Genomic DNA, 18,609 nt, shown 5'->3' with positions numbered 1-18,609 from the left:
CAACTGGTTCCTGTTTTTCTATTACCCCAAACCCATAAAACTAAAAAATGAAAAAAATCTGAATAGTAGATGAGAGAGTAATTATCAAAGAATGGAAGCTTCAGGATCAGAGTGGGGGAGGTACAAATGTACTTTAATCTGCTCCCAACATTCATTAATTAAGACTCACTGTCAAATTTAAAGGCACCATACAAAAATTCAAATACTGCACACAAAGTGATATATTATATATACATATAATAATACATATGTGTTTGTTTGTATATATATGTATATAAAACTGAAGCTATATAAAACAATTTTTGGTATTAAAAAATTACATGTACCTTAAAAAAAAGTATATTAAAAAAAAAAAAAAACAACTCTAGAATTAGCCAAGAGAGAGCAGAGAGCATATACATCCTAAAGTACAAAACTGTATGATGACTGTATTTAAAGGAATAGTCTTCTTAAATACCAAAGGTAATCGAGTTAAATATTGTTCAGTTTACTAAGGAAAAATGCTCACTAAAATATGGGCTATTTACAGTACAGTTCTCCCAAATAGTATATCTTTAGAAGCATAAAAAATTTCAAAAAACAGAAGGGAGATAGTACCAGTACTCATCCCTCCACTGACATGAGTTTAAAACATGCTCCAAATTGATTTAAATACATGAGTTTACCAACAATCTGTACATCATTAGGATGATGAATAAAAAGCCGAAACAAACTAAAAATTCAACAAGCCTATCATGCAGCCATATCTTTTAACCCTTTCTCTTCTAGGTATGATTTCAAAGCATTCCCAGTACTAACATGGCCAATTAGGCAGTAATTTGTTCTTTCAAAACAATCATTCTTTAAAAGAATGGTGACTGTTGCAGAAAATAAGTCATGCTGTCCTTTGACTCAATACCTACCTCAAAGATAATCAGGAACAATGAATCTACAAGAATGTTTACAGAAACATTTCTTATAGTGAGAAGCCAGAAGCAAAGCAATGTAAAACTCCATTAGCAGAAGAGTAAGCAGCTATTGAAATTAAAGAGCTATAATTAATGCCATTAAGGATAACATTTATTAAGCTAAAAAATAGGTACACAAGAGCATATAAAATAAAATTGCATACATATATCTAAATGCAAAATTCAGTATCTTTGGGAGGATTAATCTCTAAGTGCTAGAATTTTGTGAGATTTTTATACTTGGTTGGGAAAAAAATTATTAAAATCACAATGAGATTGTATCATTTTTATGACAAATCTTTTTTTAAAAGATTATACTAACTTCAGTAAATATGTCCAGTAACTTTGTAGAGACCTGTAATTTTGAGGTTTAGCTGCTCTGAGAGGCAGTCACTAACACAGTGACAAATAAGCATTCACTTTAATTCAGCAAATCCACTTATTTACAATAGGGCTGTTTTCACAGAAGTGTGCAAAGACACACATTTGTTCAAGAATATTCATAGCAGCACTGTTTATTCTGGATGTGACCTAACTGCCCATCAACCGGGACTAGATAAATTATGCACTCTCATACAATGAAATACTGTGTAGCCATGAAACAGAATGAGATAATTGTGTGTGTTGGAGTTGAATGATATTCAACATAAATTAAAAAAAGAAAAGAAAGAACAGTATATATCAAGTAACAAAGAAGGAGGAGGGAGAGATATACAAATATACTTTCATTTGCATAGACTATCTTGAGGACACACAAAGCACTCTAAATAGTGGTTGGAGGTCTAGAAATGAAAGGTAGTAAGACTTATTTTTCATAGCAAACACTACAAATCAATTTGTATTGTATGATTCTTTTTTATCATGTATGTATGCTCCTTTAAATGTTATAGTTTTTCAACATTAGACAGTGAATTACTTTCCTTTGCATAAACAAACATGTGTAAGGAAAATAACATTAAGCATCAGTATTATACTATCATAGCAGTTGTTTTTAACAGTTAAAAAAATATCCTAAAAAAGGATATACAACCATAAACCTGAGCTCCTCTTCTGGACAAAGATATTTACACTGTTGCTAGTCAACAAATCCACATCTGCTTAACCTAGTCCTTGTTTTGCTCTCAGCACTGTAGCAGTTTTAAAAAACCTGCCTTCCCTCTTGCTATATTTAATGAAAGGATTTTCTACTGGCCACAAAATAAGTAGGGAATAAGGAAACAGATTTTCTTCTTTTCAATGATACTAATCCTTCCAAGTCAGTATGGCCTGGTCTTCCCTGATGTAATAACAAATGAAATGCCTACCTAAGATAAACAAAACGATGACTCACTAAATATAGTAGTTTCTACTCCAAGGGTGCTCTAAAAAAATAAAACCTAGAATAATGCATCACATCAAAGTATATTCTTAAGTAAACACAAGTCTAATAGCTCAGATCAACTGCCACTAACATGCTCTAAACTTGGGGAACCCACTCTCCAAGAATTGGAAGTCACTCCAAATAAAGAGAGAAAATGCTGCTTAACAGTGATAGAGGTCTTTTTTAGGAAGGGACACCTAATTAAAACAGGCCTGTCAATGTTGGCTTACTCAACACCACTGCTTAAAATTATGTGTCACACTTCCTGAAAATAAGTGGCAAACACTTAAAAAAATTAAAAAGAAGATGAACTCACCTTTAACACTCTTCCTATTGACATCTGCGCCCTTTTCAAGTAAATACTGAGCAATCTCTTTGTGTCCTTTGTAACATGAGATCATCAAGCACGTATGCCCATGGCGGTTTGACACTTCCAAATCAGCTTTGTGTTCTACCAGGTACTTGACTATTTCCAAATGGCCATCGAAACAGGCAGCTCGAAGGGGCGTGGAATTGGTTAAAGTCGTGTTGTTGACAGACGCTCCGTGATTTAACAAAGACTGAACCACCTTCAGATGTCCTGCTGCAGAAGCGGCCCACAAAGGCGGAGCCCCCTCAATGGTTTCCCCATCAAAATTGACAGAGCCCCCTACTTCTATGGAGGCACTGCAGTGCTCTAGGAGGAATTCCACCATGTCAAGATGCCCATACCTGGCGGCCATCAAGAGTGGCGTGGCCCCATTTGTTTTTTCAGAGATCAAGGAGGAAACCTCCTCTTTGGATTTGCTTGCCAACAATTTGGTGAGAAGCCGGAGTTTGCCATCTCGAGCTGCGTTAAATACTGCTGTCTTTAGATCCATTTATGTCCAGTTGAGAGGCTGTGCTTTATTTATCCTTCGAAGCAACGCTCCAGCTTAACTCTATCGACCCAGGCAAGAGTTAGAGGAACCAAAGTTCAGTGTTAATCACTGCACCCCAGAACGGATATAAAACCACGGAGAGTATGTTCTGTCTACTGCCTTCCAACATCTGACAACCAGAGCACCAAACTAGAAAAAGAAGAAAAAAAAAAGTAGCAGTTTTGAATTTTCCACAGGTAAAGGCGGAAACACTAGGTTTTCTTAATTTCTACTTCTGAGGAAGGGAGCCATACTTTAGGGAGTACTCCGCAACCCCCCGCCCCCGGCCCCGAAAAAGGTCGGAAAGGAGAATACAAAAAGATACACACAGAGACCCCAATGTTTTCGTGGGAGGCAGTCTCTTCTCTATATACGGTAAATTTAAACACGCAACCGGTTTTCTCGCCTCCTAAGCAGCCAAGCTTTGTTCTAGTTTCTGCTCTGCACACGCCCAGGGAGAGTACAACCGACAGAGGCAGGAGGCGCGGGTGCAGAAATGTTTCCTTTTCTCACATCTGCAGAGGAGAGCGGGCCAAGGGCGCGAGGCTGGAAGGCCCTGTTGTCGCCTGGATGGCTTTCCAGAAGGAACAAAAAAAAAGGTCGGACTCAACAAACTGCGGCCAGCTAACGCCAAAACCCTCACCCGAAAGGTTCTCTTCCCTTTAAAACTACTCGAGACTCAGGAAATCCGGCTGCCTTTTAGCTAACTTCATCCGCCCCGTTTTGATCCTCCCCGCCAAGGGATCCGTAAGTTCCCCAAACCACGATCGCCCCTACATAACCTTCACCTGTACCATATCCAGATACAGTCTCCCCACACCTCCAAGCTCTTCGACCGGCCGCGACCCGCTCCCGGCGCCCGCCCAGCCCGTGGCCTCCAGCCCGCCTCCCGCATTCCGCGGCTGGGGGCGCCCTCCTTCCCCTTCCCGCCCAGGCCTCCCCTCAGGCCCCTCAGGCCGCAGCCTGGGCTCCGCCGGGCCGCCGCCGCCGCCACTACCTGCCCGGGGGCTAGTTCTCCCCGCCGCCGCCGGCCGTCCCTTCAAAGTGAAACCGTTGTCCGCGCCGCCGTCCGGGCCGCCCCGCTCCGCCTGCGGCCGCTCCGCTCCGCCATGCCCCGCGCCCCACAGGAATGAATCCGGCCGCGCCGCTCGCCCCGCCCCGCCACGCCGAGCCGCCTCCCGCCCTCCTAGGCTGCGCGGGTGGCAGCGGTTGCAGCGGCTGCCGCGGCGGATGGTGTAATGGGGCTGACGGCCGGGGGCCGAACAAGCCAGAGCACGGCTTCACATCACTGACGCGGCAGCCTAGCCATTGGGCCGGGGGAAGGCGGCGGCCGCCGCGAGCAACTGCCTAGGGGCGGGGCGGGGCGGGGCGGGGCGGTCCGGAAGGGGGCGTGGCCAAGTAGGCGGCGGCGGCCGGGGGTTGGCGGACCAGCCACTGAGATCTCGCGGGCTTCTCCGCGCTCCGCCTTTCTGGGTGCTAGTTTCGGGGGGCCTTCGAGTCCCAAGGCCACAACCTCCGGAGGGGTGGTAGCCGTTATACTCTTTTTTCACAGACATAAACTGTCTCAAACTAGCCTCTTCTACGGCTTATTCCTTTGGTGGGCCCTGGAATATACCGAGCTCGTTGGGAGGGTTCGAAAAAGCCAAATAAGAACAACGCAGGATACAAACTTGAGGAAGAGATTCCTTTTAGCTGGTGTCAAACTTATTTTTTAAAAATACAAACTCTTAAAAAAACTGTAAAGATTCAAAGAGTGATAAAACTTGAGACCAGTGTAAGTCAACATGGTCGAGTTCTTGACTTTAAGCAATCAGACCAGGAAATGAGGCTAAAAAGTTAATGTGAAAGAAAAGAATTACTACTTCGTACAGCAGGAAGTAAACTTGTGGAATTCGTGACGTTAACACGTGGGATGTATTAAACTCGGTTGAGAAGTTTAAATATGTTTGGAGAATAACATCCATAATGAATCATGATGAGAAAATAGTTTTGAAAAAAAAAAACAATAGTTTTCAGTCCCCTGGGGAACTTAAACTCACAGTTGCTTGGTACCACTGAGAAAAAGAGAGAATTAAATTATCTGACCCCTAAGTTTCATAAATGTTATCAGCATTATCACTTTAAAAGTAATGCAACATTAAAGACATTTTATTTAAAAAAATCACAACTTCATTTTTGCACATTGACTTATTATTCAGAAGTTTATGTAGCTTCGTAGAACTGAAATTTCATACAACTACAAACTTTGCTTTTTCCCTTTTAATACACTCTAAAGATTTATAGTTTTTATGATCTTAATAATCATTTTTAAGTGGGGCATTACATTTGCCTCAGGCAGTCAGTATGTAAACTCAACATCACTACCCCACAATTGAAGTTAAAAGTTATTACCACTGAGAAAAAAGTACAGAAGGACAGAGTAGAAAGGATGAGAGCAGCTATCAATAAAAAATTGAAACAACCAAGAGGGATTGACTGTTTTATCTCTAGTGTTACAGGCCACAGTTCTATACTCCCAAAGAGTAAACACCAGAGTACAGATTCTCAGTCAAGGCCTAACCTGAGCTGACCTATCTCTCTTATCAAATTCAATAAGGATGTAAAAATTGACATCAGTGGTCTTCAATCTCACATGTGCATCCCCCAGGAGATGTTCAAGGGATAGGTGTACACTTAGTTTTAAGGACACCAGATTCTGAAATCTTCAACTTGCATCTATAGGACTTCCTAAAACGGATATGCTGGTAAAGGAATATAGTAAGGTGTCTCCCTGTTTCATTTCCCAACTCTTTCACAATAGCCCTATATTTCCCAAATGTCAAAAAGAAAGGACATAACTTTCACTCACTTAGAATCTTAAAATAGTGCATTGTTCCAAAATGTAAAAACCTCAGGCAACCTCTGTCAGTTCTTAATCAATTTAAAATATTGGACTGTACTAAGAGTATACTTCACTAACTGGATAACAAATTCTTCTGCAAGCCAGGTGATTGATTTGCACAGCAAGTAATTGCTTACAGCAAAGTATGACCTTAAGATCACTAAATGAGTTTATAAATTAGAAGTAGTTCAAAGAATTAAGTGACATTGATATGACAACATATCAACACTTCTCACAACTGTATATATTTATTAATGTAAAAACATTTTTTTGGATTTGTAAAAATTAAAAATTGAGAAAAACATTTGATGCTAAATTCTATCTCATTCTTGTAAGATGCAGTTGTGTGTACTAATTGTAAAAAGTTACATGTTTAGTAATCATAAACATTTATAATATACTTTGTATTATTGGAATACCTCATCATTACTAGTAAATATAATAATTCTCAATCTAGAAGAAAATGGAAATTTAAAATTAAATATATTTTCAATGCAGAGAAATATAATAGGATGATCAATAAAATACAAACAAAAATATACATTAAATTAGGATAAACTCTTGAGGGATGGGGATGTAGAATGGAGTTATAAGTATGAAAAGAAAAATAAATTACATAAAATGTACTGAAGGTAAAGAAGAGTTTGTTCATACATTTTGTAAATGGCTGATAACAGGCATAATTGCTATGATACTGGATTTCACTGGATTCATTTGAAAGAGTTACTTGTTGTGTTGTTTAGTCACTAAGTTGTGTCTACCTGTTTGCCTGGCAGGGTCCTCTGTCCATGGGATTTTTCCAGGCAAGAATATAGGAGTAGGTTGCCAAAATCCAGGGGATCTTCCTGACACAGGGATCGAACCATGAGGCCGGCATCGGTGGGCGGATTCTTTACCAGTGAGCCACCAGGGAAGCCCGCCATTTCCTCCGTATTGGAAAAATGACATTTTAAAGTACAAAAGAGTGACTTTAAAATGTCATTTTTACAATACGCAGGAAATTTCATCCTTTGGAACTGCTTAAACATAAGATGAAAAAATTTAAATGTTAGCCTAGAAATATGCAAGAGGGTAAATAATATTTCATATATGTGAACAAAAACATCTGATTTACTCATCAACCTCCTGTTGGAGATTGTCTCCCTTTCTAAAGATTTTGTCTGTATTTGTTCTTCCAAACTTTGTTTTTAGTTTTTTGTTTTCTTAAATAGAGATAACTAAAATTCCTTTTTCTTTTTTGTGGAAAGATCTTACGTTGTGTCCTAAGCACCTATCTCCTAGGTCACCTTCTATGACTGGAAAGAAAAACGGCTTTGTTTGGTTTGCTTGGTTTGATTTGGACTGCTTTGGTTGCTAAGGTTTTGGACTCTGGTTTAATCAGCAATTACTGTCTTCCTGAAAACTGCAGAATGCTTTTAGGGATTTAACAAGGAGAACCATGGACTCATGGTCAAGGACCTGCAGGTGGTACAGGTGAGAACTAGAGAGGTAGAAGGAGGGAAAGGACCAGATGCAGCCTCTGAGGAAACCCATTCTGGTAAGCGCCCAGGAGATGACAGTCAAAAGAGGAAGCACTTGGAGGAGCAGAGTCCAACACCCAGTTTGTCTCTGAGGAGAAGCCGTGTGTCCTTGCATCCACAGCTCTGACTCACTGGTCTTGCCTGAGACCCAAGACATTACAGGTGCCTCTGAAGGCACCTCCTTGCAAAGCCCCCAAGACACTGTAAGCCCGGAGGGGACATCACCCCATCCTGAAAGGGTGATGGAAAGGAACTGGACTAAAAGAGAAGGGGTGTTCTTACTACTAGAACGACAGACATGCTCAAGATGTCTAAGCTGTGTTCTTCTTTTCACATATTGCTTTGGGATAAATTTCCAGGAGTTGGATTATGGAACATCTTTCTGGCTTCTCATATATATTGTATCATTTTCCCAAAGAGTCAGGCCAATCTGCTATGTTAGTGGCAGGAGAGTGTGCTAAATTCTTAAAGTTCTTGCTAGCTTGGTATGTGTAAAATAGTACATTAAAATTTCCCAAATTTGCCTGGACACCTTGTGATTTTGCAGGAGGGGGTCCATGTAATCTCCTATAATTAGTGAAGTATTCCTTACAAAGTTTTCCTTTGAAGATTTTTCAAATATTTAATTCTTGCTGCTCTCTGCTTAAACCAGAAGCCTCAATGAAAGAGTCAGCTTGCACAGTTTTGGTAAACTTTGTTAACTTGGTCTAATTTAGGGAAAAGATAGAATGAATGACAAAATACTTATTTTTAGTAACTAACTGAACATCAGTTTAATTCAGAAAAGTATGAAAGGAACCTACTTAAGTGAATATAAAAGTTATACAAGAATAGTATAGTAATGTATATGCTCCCCAAACTATTTAGAAATGCCTGTCTTATAAAAGAAATCTGTTAACACTGATAATTTGTTTTACCAGAGTATTTTGTGGTAAGTTCATTCCTCATGTCACTTGTTGCTGCTGCTGCTAAGTCACTTCAGTCGTGTCCGACTCTGCAACCCCATAGACGGTAGCCCACCAGGCTCCCCCGTCCCTGGGATTCTCCAGGCAAGAACACTGGAGTGGGTTGCCATTTCCTTCTCCAATGCATGAAAGTGAGAAGTGAAAGTGAAGTCGCTCAGTCGTGTCCAACTCTTAGCGACCCCATGGACTGCAGCCCACCAGGCTCCTCCATCCATGGGATTCTCCAGGCAAGAGTACTGGAGTGGAGTGCCTTATTGTATAGTGTGTTAGATGCTAATGAGTATGATCCCTGTTTTCAAGGAATTCATGGTGGGAGAAATGTGGCAATAAACAGACCAGAGTGAAAGATATGTATACAACTGTGAGAGCTCAAAGGACAGAACCTCTAATTCTCCTTGGGCAAATATGAAAGGAGGTGATGGTTAAACAGGATCTTCAAGGATTAGTGGGAGGAAGCCCAGTCAAAAGGCAATAGGAAAGACTAGAAACCCCACTGAGAAACAAGGAGCTGAAAAAACACCAGAGATGGCCCTTTCTTTCTTCCCACTTCCTGTCCAGGTAGAGTGGAAAACTAGGCGACCTTCTGAATGTACAAAGTCTCCACTCCCCACCTTGAAGTGCATTATAATCCACAATTTCCTGTTTCTGCAGCTCAACTAGAATTTACTTTCTCTCAGTGCAGTTGTCCTCCTAGAGGTTTTAGGAGATGTGCAGCCTGGTGAAAGTAACCTGCTTCAAGCAAGAAGACATCCTTGGGGTACTAGCATTTTAAAAAGGAAACTTGTAAGCTCAAATGAATCTTAAAATTGTAGAAGTGTGCAGGGCAGAATTCTTTTAGCTGAGAAATTTCCAGACCCCCCATAGTGTGTTTCAGTCGAGCCTCTCTTTACTTCCTTGAACAATGTGAGAAGAGGAGGCAGCAACTAGGTCACCATAGTCTGACAGTTTTCTCTGGGTCGCATTATCACAAGCTAGAAATCTTGCGTTGTTGTAAAAGTGTCTGTTTCTTTGTCATTTCGCTTCCTGAAGTTGTCAGGGCTCTAGCTTTCCAGGAGCAATGGATGAGAAAGATTCCAACCATTCTTAAGATTCAGCTTCCAGCCCCTGGTAGCCTCCCCACTCACATCCCAACCCATCCCACCTGAGTATTGTTTAGCAGTTCTGGCATAGAAGCTCAAGTTTCTTGAAGAGATGAGGATGTAGTTGATAACTCAGAGCTGGGAAACTGTTCTGAGCATTTGGGTTTTGTTTTTTTTTTAATAGCTTAAAAGAGACTCCCAGGTGTCGGACAGATGAAGGAAGCCAGAGTCATCCCAGATACGAGGCCCATGTCAGCTGCACACTCCTGTCAGCACATTAAGGGCAGCTGGGAAAGAGCCCGTGTTTGATGGCCTTGGCTGCAGCTTCAGTCTGAGTCCTTCCTGAGTCCATTCCCCTGACTAGCTGCCCATGCCTGTGTGGATGTCTATTCATTTAACCAGAAGTAGCTCCACCTCGCCAGTAATCCTTGGCCTCATCCCCAGTTGGCCTGATGAATCTAGAAATTTTACCATCAACATCTATCCATTTTTTCTCATCTTTATCAGTTATGGCAGAGTCCGATGACCACACCTCCTCCAAACTCCTTACAACCACATCTAAGCCATTATAGATGAACAGAATCGGGCCGGATTTCATCCAGCCTTCATAAAATGGAAAATCCATCTCCACTTGCTGTAGCAGAATGAGCCTCTACATCATTGTTTCTTAGACCCATAAACCTCAGGAATAGGAACCACCAAGGAAAGTTGTTTAAAATGAGGCTTCCTGGGCCACACTCTCAGAAATTCAGATTCACCAAGAGTTAAAGTGAAGCACAAGAGTCTGCATTGTAAACCCATCTTAGAAACCATTCTTATGCTCACAAAGCTTGAGAACTACGGTCATATAAGTCTTTGTCTTCCAGCTTTCTAAAGAGATGACATCACACATGTGGGTCCCAGCCATGCTTCCTCTAATCACATCAGTGTCTTCTCAGTAGGACTCACTGGGCAGAAAACCGAAAACCACTATAGACAACCACTATAGAATTCTTTAGCTCAGGCCCAAGCATACATCTTTATGGCTGATGGATTATCCCAGCAATGTCTCAAGAATGGCTTACTGAAGAATTAGCCTGATGAGTCCCACCCTAAGTGAAGAACCCTGGTGTTGATTCTCTGTCACCACCTATACTGATATCAGACAGGACAGGTTCTTATCAGGTACAAGCATATGGCACCCTACCCAAGTCTTAGGAGCCACACTTTACTGAAGAGGGAGGAATCGGATGGCTTCTAAGCAGCAGTCCATCTAGGTCCCCTACCACCCCACAACCTGGGCTGGGGGCTCCTGGCCTCTGTCCCAGCCCTGGGGACAGAGCCCCAGATCCACTCCTAGGTTCCTGTCTGCCACACCCTGAACACCCATATGATCTCACAGGGCCCAGGAGATGAATTTTACTTTCACAGCCTTCACTTCTTTGGTGTTTTCACATCCTGCATCAGTTCCAGACTATTACTTCAAAGCTGCCTTCTCTCAAGCCCACCAGCACGACTCAGGAGCCTCTGACCTGGGGAAGGCACCCAGAGCACTGAATGCAAAGCGTGGCCATTGAGAGAGCACTGAAGGCTCCAGGGCTGACCATGGGTTTCTAATTTGTTCCTAAGTTTCTTCTAATTTGTTCGTAAGTTTCCTTTGTTGCTAATTGTGCGTGTGTGTGTGTGTGTGTGTGTGTGTGTGTGTGCTGTGTGCTCAGTTGCTCATTCGTGTCCAACTCTGCAACCCTATGGGCTGTAGTCGACTAAGATCCTCTGTCCATGGGATATTTTTTGTTGCTAATTAGTACTGAAATTTGCTGCTACTGACAATACACTATAAAAACGTCCCTGATAGCTATACATGTAGTGTAGACAATACACTAAGCATGTATTTAGTACTTCAGTGTGCAAGGGGTTGTGCAAAAAAGCTTTAGGATTGCTGCTTTATTTTTTTAATAATGAACGCTGTGAGTACTATTACATAGGTGGAGAAACAGAGGGATTGAGAGATTGAATAACTAAAGAAAAATCACATGATCAGTTGTGGCAGGTGGATTTGGTATCCAGATAATCTGAATCCAGAACTCAAGTTCTGAATCATAATGCTACTGGGTTAGCCAAAATGTTTGTTTGTTAAGATGTTATGGAAACACCCAGAACTTCCTTGGTGGTCCAGTGGTTAAGACTTTGCCTTCCAATGCAAGGAGTGTGTGTTCCATCCCTGGTCAAGGAAATAAGATCCCACATGTCTCGGGGCCAAAAAAACCAAAACGTAAAAAATAGAAAGCAGTCACTTCCAGTGAGGTGGATGAAACTAGAGCCTGTTATACAGAGTTAAGTAAGTCAGAAAGAGAAAAACATATCATACATTAATATCGGACATTAACACATATACAGAGAATCCAGAAAAATGGTACTGATGAACCTATTTGCAGGGTAAGAACAGAGACGCAGACAAAGAGGACACAACCTCTTTGTGGACACGACCAGGGGAGGAGAAGCTGCAGAAGAATGCAGAGAGTAGCACTGAAACGCAAACGTTACCGTGAGCAAACCAGCTAGTGGGAGCTGCTGTATAACAGGGAGCTCAACCCACGCTCTGTGACCACTGAGAGGGGCGCGATGGGAAGGAGAGTGGCAGGGAGGTTCCAGAGGGAGGGGACGTATGTAGACCTATGGCTGATTCATGTTGTATGGCAGAAACCAACACAGCATTGTAAAGCAAGTATCCCCCAATTAAAAGAAAACAGAAGCAATGTTGTAACAAATTCAATAAAGACTTAAAAAAAATCAATCTTATGGGAAAACTCCAGTGAACTTTTTGGCCAGCTCAATACATGCCTCCCCTAGGTACTTTCTCAGTAATGCATGTCTCCTATACAAGTTGCCACTTGCCCAGCCCCCTGGGTCTCTAGGTCCTGGGGCTGAGTTTCTACACAGAGTTGGTTCCTTCAAGGACTCTGCCTCTCTGGGCCTGCCCCATAGCCTTGAGCTAGCAGGCCTGTCCCTCTACCACTGCAGAAACACCCATGAGAACAGACCTCCCCCTGGGTCCTGCTCATGGTTTGTATCCCTTAATTGCTTCCCACTTGCCTTTTCAGGCCTGGCCCCAGAACTGGATTTACTGTCCACGTGCAGATAGATTTACCTTTAGACCTGACATGTGATCGTGTCTCCCTGGAACGCAAGTGGATGGCTCATATGAATTTTGGTTTGCACTGACCCCTTTCATTTTGCTGTTTCTGGCTTCTTTGAGTAAATACGACACCCAGGAAATTCCACTCTCTAAAACATACCCGCTGTTATAAGCTTCCACGGGCGTCCATACTAGCTTATGGCCTGGACGTCAAGCCTCAGACAGTGGTCAGTGTACATCCAGAACATTTTTGTGCCCAGGTCACTTCACTCTCAAGGTAAAAAGGCCTAGGGTGGCTATAGCCCCAGGGTCCAGGTGGCAGACACGTGGTAGAGATACGTGACCTATTCTGTGCCTTATTACCCATTTACCAAAGCTCTCTTGAGCAGCCTTGACAGGAACATAGGAAAAATGTAAAAAATAGCTTGTCCAATTTCTATTGCTTTCTGTGTGCTCTGGGTGGGGGAAGAAATTAGAGGAAGAGAGAATTTCTACAACAGTTCTCTATGTATCGTCCATGGAAATAGTTTTTCATCAGCAAGAATTTGCATGAATGAAGACTTCCAAGAATGAATTCTCCTGAAAAGACAGATGTAGGTCATTTCTAGAAGGTCTTCTAACCCCAGAACTCTGCACCCTCCTTGTCTCCAAGCCCTGGTTATCTCTCTGCCACATTTTTATCATGTTAGGAAGTTAGCACATCCTGACAGATGATAAGAGCATGGGCTTTAGGGGCTGACAGTTCAGTTCAACACACATATGTTGCCTGCACTAGGTTCCAAATAAGACAGAATCCCTCTTGTTGTGACCTTATAGTCGCGTGGGCAACACTCGAACAGGTAATTTCAACATGATGGGCAAGTATGAGGAAACTACGCAGAGTGCTCCAGAGGCAGCCATCGCCTACCAACTGCATGTCCTTGGGCAAATGGCAACCTCTCTCAGAGCCCCAGTGTCTACAAATATGAAACTGAATCAAAGTTCCTGCTGCCTAAGGATTGCTCTGAGAACTAAATGTGATAACATTTGTAAAACACATAACAGTGTCTTGCACACAGAGGGCACGCCATAAATGGTGGCCATTAGGCTATCGAACAAGGCCAGAACCCAGAGTTCCTGTTCTATCTGTGCTTGGCTGAGTGGGTCTCACTCTCCCACTACAAACTGAATTTTCACACGACCCAATCACTGCAGTAATTCTAACAATAACCCACTGTAATACTTGCCCTTGTTCACAGGAGAGACTGGACAAGAAATGATGACTATATTAGCACAAATCCACAATTGCAACTTGAAAAACATCTCAAAGAACATTTTGTGCTCACAGTGGGCCTGGGCCACTGTTTAATATGTGAAGTGTGAAGTGTCTACATTATCACTGTAACTTTTCCCTCAACTTCCTCCTGTCTGCTGCAAATCATTAGACTAAAGGTCTTCTCTCTCTTTGTCTGTAGCAGCCTTCTTGTGGCTTTGTCTAAGGGTCACATTCAGGGCAGCCTCTTGTAGAAGTCTCCAAGGTTGTATGCTTTAGAGGCCACTGCCAAAATAACTTCAAAGAGTCATCCATGTACTGGACACTGGTCCTTAATTAGGTCTTAGGTGTCTCTTTTTTGATGTTAACAAGTACCCAAATACATGACCTTTGGTTGGTTTTTTCTTCCTGACGATATTCGACTATGTTAGAGAAAAGGCGGCTTAAGGACATACTAGTAGGCTTTATTTAAAGCCTTACTGTAAACTTGTTTTCTCAGTTCTTTGATTTCCTCCTGTTTCTTCACTGAGATAGTCATCTATCAGGTGACCATTCCTAATGGGTGCTCTTTACTCCTAGAAGTCATCATCTTATGAGCTCATGGCTTGGGGAATGACTGACATAGGTGGTTAATATCATTGTGCTTAAAAACTGGGGTGCCATTTTGTTAGCTTTATAAATGTTTGAATTATACTTACTAATATAAATTTCATGCATTCCCATGTATCTGCCATGAATTCCTCAAGATACCTGAAATGCAGTCTACACCAAAAATCAAATCATGACTACAGTAACATTAGTCTAAGAATGACCCCTAGTAGCCCTTACTCAGAGGGCAGAACCAAGAGCCAAGAGAGTAAAACAAAAAGTCAAGGAGAATTATTCTCCGGCTTTCAGGCCTAATGAGTTAGCCAAGCTGGATGTCAAAACTGCTTTGGACTGATAAGTCCTCTGTGTTTTCCGTTTTCACCCCATTTGAGCTGGAATGCCTGAACTGTGATCTCGTGCCTGCCCACCATTGTATCTTGAGAGTGTGGGGGCAAACTACTTGTCTCTGTAGTTCCACAGGACCACAGTTAGAGAGGGAGTGTGCCCTCGGAGCCTCATCAGAACCTGATTTAGAAGATTTTTTTTTTTTTTTTTTTGGACTTTTGAGTTGATATTGAAAAGGGATAGGTTGGAGCAGGTACAGGTATTTTGTGTGTGAAACAGATGTGGATTGTTGTGGGGGAGAGGGTGGACTGCAGTAGTCAGAATTCTACCCCAGTGTCTTTCAATCTTGTATAATCAAATCATCTGCCCCTTTAAGTGCTGGTGGAAACTAAGAATGTGATTACATCCCTATGATTATGTTACATGTCAAAACGGAGATTGTTCAGCTGGGCCTAATCAACGAATTACATGAGCTGTGTACAAGCAGAGAGTGGTACCTGGCTGACAGCAAGAAAAGGAAGACCTCTGTCCGACCTCTGTCCTATAACCAGAAGGAACTGCCTTCTGCTAATAACACAAATGAGCTTGGAAACAAGTTCTTCCTTGTTCAGGCCTCCATAAGAGCATGCCACCGGTCGACATTTTGATTTCACCTCTGTGTGGATCCCAGGAGTGGACCAGCTCTGCTTTCTAGACTTCTGACAGACAAAACTGTGAGCTAATACATGGGTGTTACTTGAAGATACCAAGTTTATGGTCATTTATCACAGAGCAGTTGGAGAAGACTCTTGAGAGTCCCTTGGATTGCAAGGAGATCCAACCAGTCCATCCTAAAGGAAATCAGTCCTGAATATTCATTGGAAGGACTGATGCTGAAGCTGAAGCTCCAATACTTTGGCCACCTGATGTGAAGAGCTGACTCATTAGAAAAGACCCTGATGCTGGGAAAGACTGAAGGCAGGAGGAGAAGGGGACAACAGAGGATGAGACGGTTGGATGGCATCATTGACTCAATGGACATGGGTTTGGGTGAACTCTGGAAGTTAGTGATGGACAGGGAGGCCTGGTGTGCTGTGGTTCATGGGGTCGCAAAGAGTAGGCTACGACTGAGTGACTGAACTGAACTGAACTGAATTTCTCATTGTCTTATTAGCTCTGATGATAACTAACAACCACATATTGCTTCTTTCAAACTCAATCAGATCACATGTTTCTGTGTCCTTTGAGTTCCCAAGGAACTCTAATTTATTATATTTATCATAGTAATGGAACTGAATGAAATCAGAATTCTGTAGGTGGTAAGTTTCACAAGAGACAGATGATAACAGAACATGTGCGCACATGCTCAGCTGTGTCTGACTCTTTGCCACCCATGGACTGTAGCCAGCCAAGCTTCCCTGTCCATGGAATTTTCCAGGCAAGAATACTGGACTGGGTTGCCATTTACATGGCAGGCCAAGAATGACTGATGCAGACAGAAGGGTTGACAGGCACTGTAAGTCACATGGGTATGGAAGACAGGCTAGAAGTTAAGGCCAAGAGATGTTTCAGTGATTCAATGTCCAGTCTAAGCTATGAGAGAAATGAAGGCTCAGGGACATGAGCAAAGAGCCTGAAAAACTAGGACCCAGCCTAAGAAGACACTAAGCTTCAGGCTCTAGACCAGAGGTCCAGATAACAAGCTGGCAGAGAAGACATGAGATTAGGCCACCCCAACTTATCTCAGCATGGTAAGAAGTTATACGGGAAAGGAGGAACCTGTAACCCACATAGCTGGGGGATCAACAGACATTTATCAACAAGGGTAAAGGTTTTTAAAATGTGGTTCTTCCCTCCTGCACTATTGGTGGGAAAGTAAATTGGTGCAGCCACCATGGAAAACAGTATGGAGGCTCCTCAAAAAACTAAAAATAGAATTGCCATATGATCCAGCAGTCCCACTCCTGGGCATATATCGAGACAAAACTGCAATTTAAAAACATACATGCACCCCGTGTTCATAGAAGCACTATTTACAATAACCAAGCCATGGAAACAAACAACTATCAACAGATGAATAAAGAAGATGTGGTATACACACACACACACACACACACACGTATATATACACAATGGAATACTACTCAGTCATAAAAAAGAATGAAATAATGCCATTTGCAGCAACATGGATGGACCTAGAGATAACTGTACTAAGTGAAGTCAGAAAGACAAGGACAAGTACTATATGATATCACTTACATGTGGAATTCAAAGTATGACACAAATTAACTTATCTATGAAACAGAAAAAGACTCACAGACATATTGAATAAATTTGGGGTTGCCAAAGGATAAGGGAATTTGTTTGGGATTAGCAGATACAAACTATTATATATAGGATGGATTAAACAATAAGGTCCTACTATATAGCATAGGGAACTATATTCAGTATTCTGTAATGACTTCTGTGGGACAAGAATTTGAAAAGGAATGAATATATGTATATCTGAATTTCTTTGCTGTGCAAGAGAAACTAATACAATATTGCAAATCAACTATACGTTGATAAAATAAATTTTAAATATAAAATGTGGTCCCTGAATTAGTAGTAACAGCATCACCTGGGAATTCATCGCAATTACAAATTCTCCAACCCTGAGACCTAAGGAAGCAGAAACTCTTGGAGGTAAGGCTCAGCATCTGATGTTTTAACACAGCCTCTGGTCATTTCGATGCACAATAAAGTGTGAGAACCAGCAGTAGTGCCCTCACCCTTACCTTCCACTAACAAGCACAGAACCAAGCCCATAGCCTAGCTTCCTCTTTCCTCACGAACCAGCTTCCTCTATTCTCACACTAGATCCTCTCTGTCAGGACGTGTGGAAAGGCAGCAACAGTCAAATGCTGTTCCTTTTGCTTTGCAACTTGGATATATCATAAAGCAGATTATTGTTGAGCTGCATATATACCTATTAATTCAAGACAAGTTTGTAATAGATTATAAATTATTATTGCGGGAATAAATCTAAGTTAAATATGTAACAGAAGAGAATGGAAAAACGATCAGTAACTTAATATAGCCAGGCACAAAAAACGGAAAAAAAGGAATGAGAACGACTTTGGGTAATCCTCACCCTTGAGGATGGGATATCTCACATGAAAAAGATTTCAAAATATAAGTGTTCAATAGTTCTTCTGAATGAAGAAAATTGTTTTTGAAACATAGATGAAGAAAATCTTGAGTTAAAAATCATATATTAGGAGTGAGAGGGAGTGAGACAGAGTTTTGTGCTTATTTCGGGGCAGTAACTGAACATCTATTCCCTTTATCATCCAAGCACTATTTATTTTTATTTCTTTAAGAAATGACAGTTACTAACATGCTTTCATTAAGTGTCTCCTTGACGCTTCCCTGTGAAAATGCATTTTCCAACTTGTAATCCAGAAGCTTTTGTCATTATTCCTACCCCTAAGTCTTCATGGTTTATTTTCAGTTTGCAACTGGCCACATGTTATGAAAATTTTTCTAGAACTGAAACACATCAACTGTAGCTCATCTTAACTTATAATACCATTTCCCGAGCAATGCTTAAGTTATTCTCATTATCATGGTCTTTTGTAATCACTTGTTAAATATATGAACAAGAACAGAAAGGGAGACACCAAGGACAGTTGAAGAT

The 18,609-nt window shown here is 41.7% G+C and overlaps 1 protein-coding gene across 6 annotated transcripts in view; it reads right to left on the bottom strand.

Annotated features, from left to right (window-relative positions):
* Positions 1 to 18,609, bottom strand: part of FEM1C (fem-1 homolog C) — a 44,939-nt gene that overhangs the window by 25,003 nt on the left and 1,327 nt on the right. The window contains exons 1-3 of one of the 6 annotated variants that reach the window (XM_086323257.1): positions 4,204 to 4,531; positions 3,536 to 3,780; positions 2,624 to 3,356 (exon numbers count right to left, since the gene is read on the bottom strand). The exons of 1 other annotated variant lie outside the window; for it this stretch is intronic. In XM_086323257.1, coding sequence (XP_086179383.1) covers positions 2,624 to 3,167 — 544 coding nt within the window. In that variant the 5' untranslated portion in view covers positions 3,168 to 3,356; positions 3,536 to 3,780; positions 4,204 to 4,531. Of the gene's footprint in view, positions 1 to 2,623; positions 3,357 to 3,535; positions 3,781 to 3,994; positions 4,098 to 4,203; positions 4,556 to 18,609 lie in introns of those variants that run through there. 4 more of the 6 variants (XM_086323256.1, XM_086323259.1, XM_086323258.1 and 1 more) reach the window with 4 other exon arrangements.

This window comes from Bos grunniens, chromosome 10 (genome assembly GCF_055505025.1).
Source record: "Bos grunniens cultivar Pamir isolate PY7600 chromosome 10, Bosgru_T2T1.0, whole genome shotgun sequence".
NCBI classification, from domain to species: Eukaryota; Metazoa; Chordata; class Mammalia; order Artiodactyla; family Bovidae; genus Bos; species Bos grunniens.
Note: the sequence above shows the minus strand (reverse complement) of the source record. Positions and strands in the feature narration are given on the sequence as shown.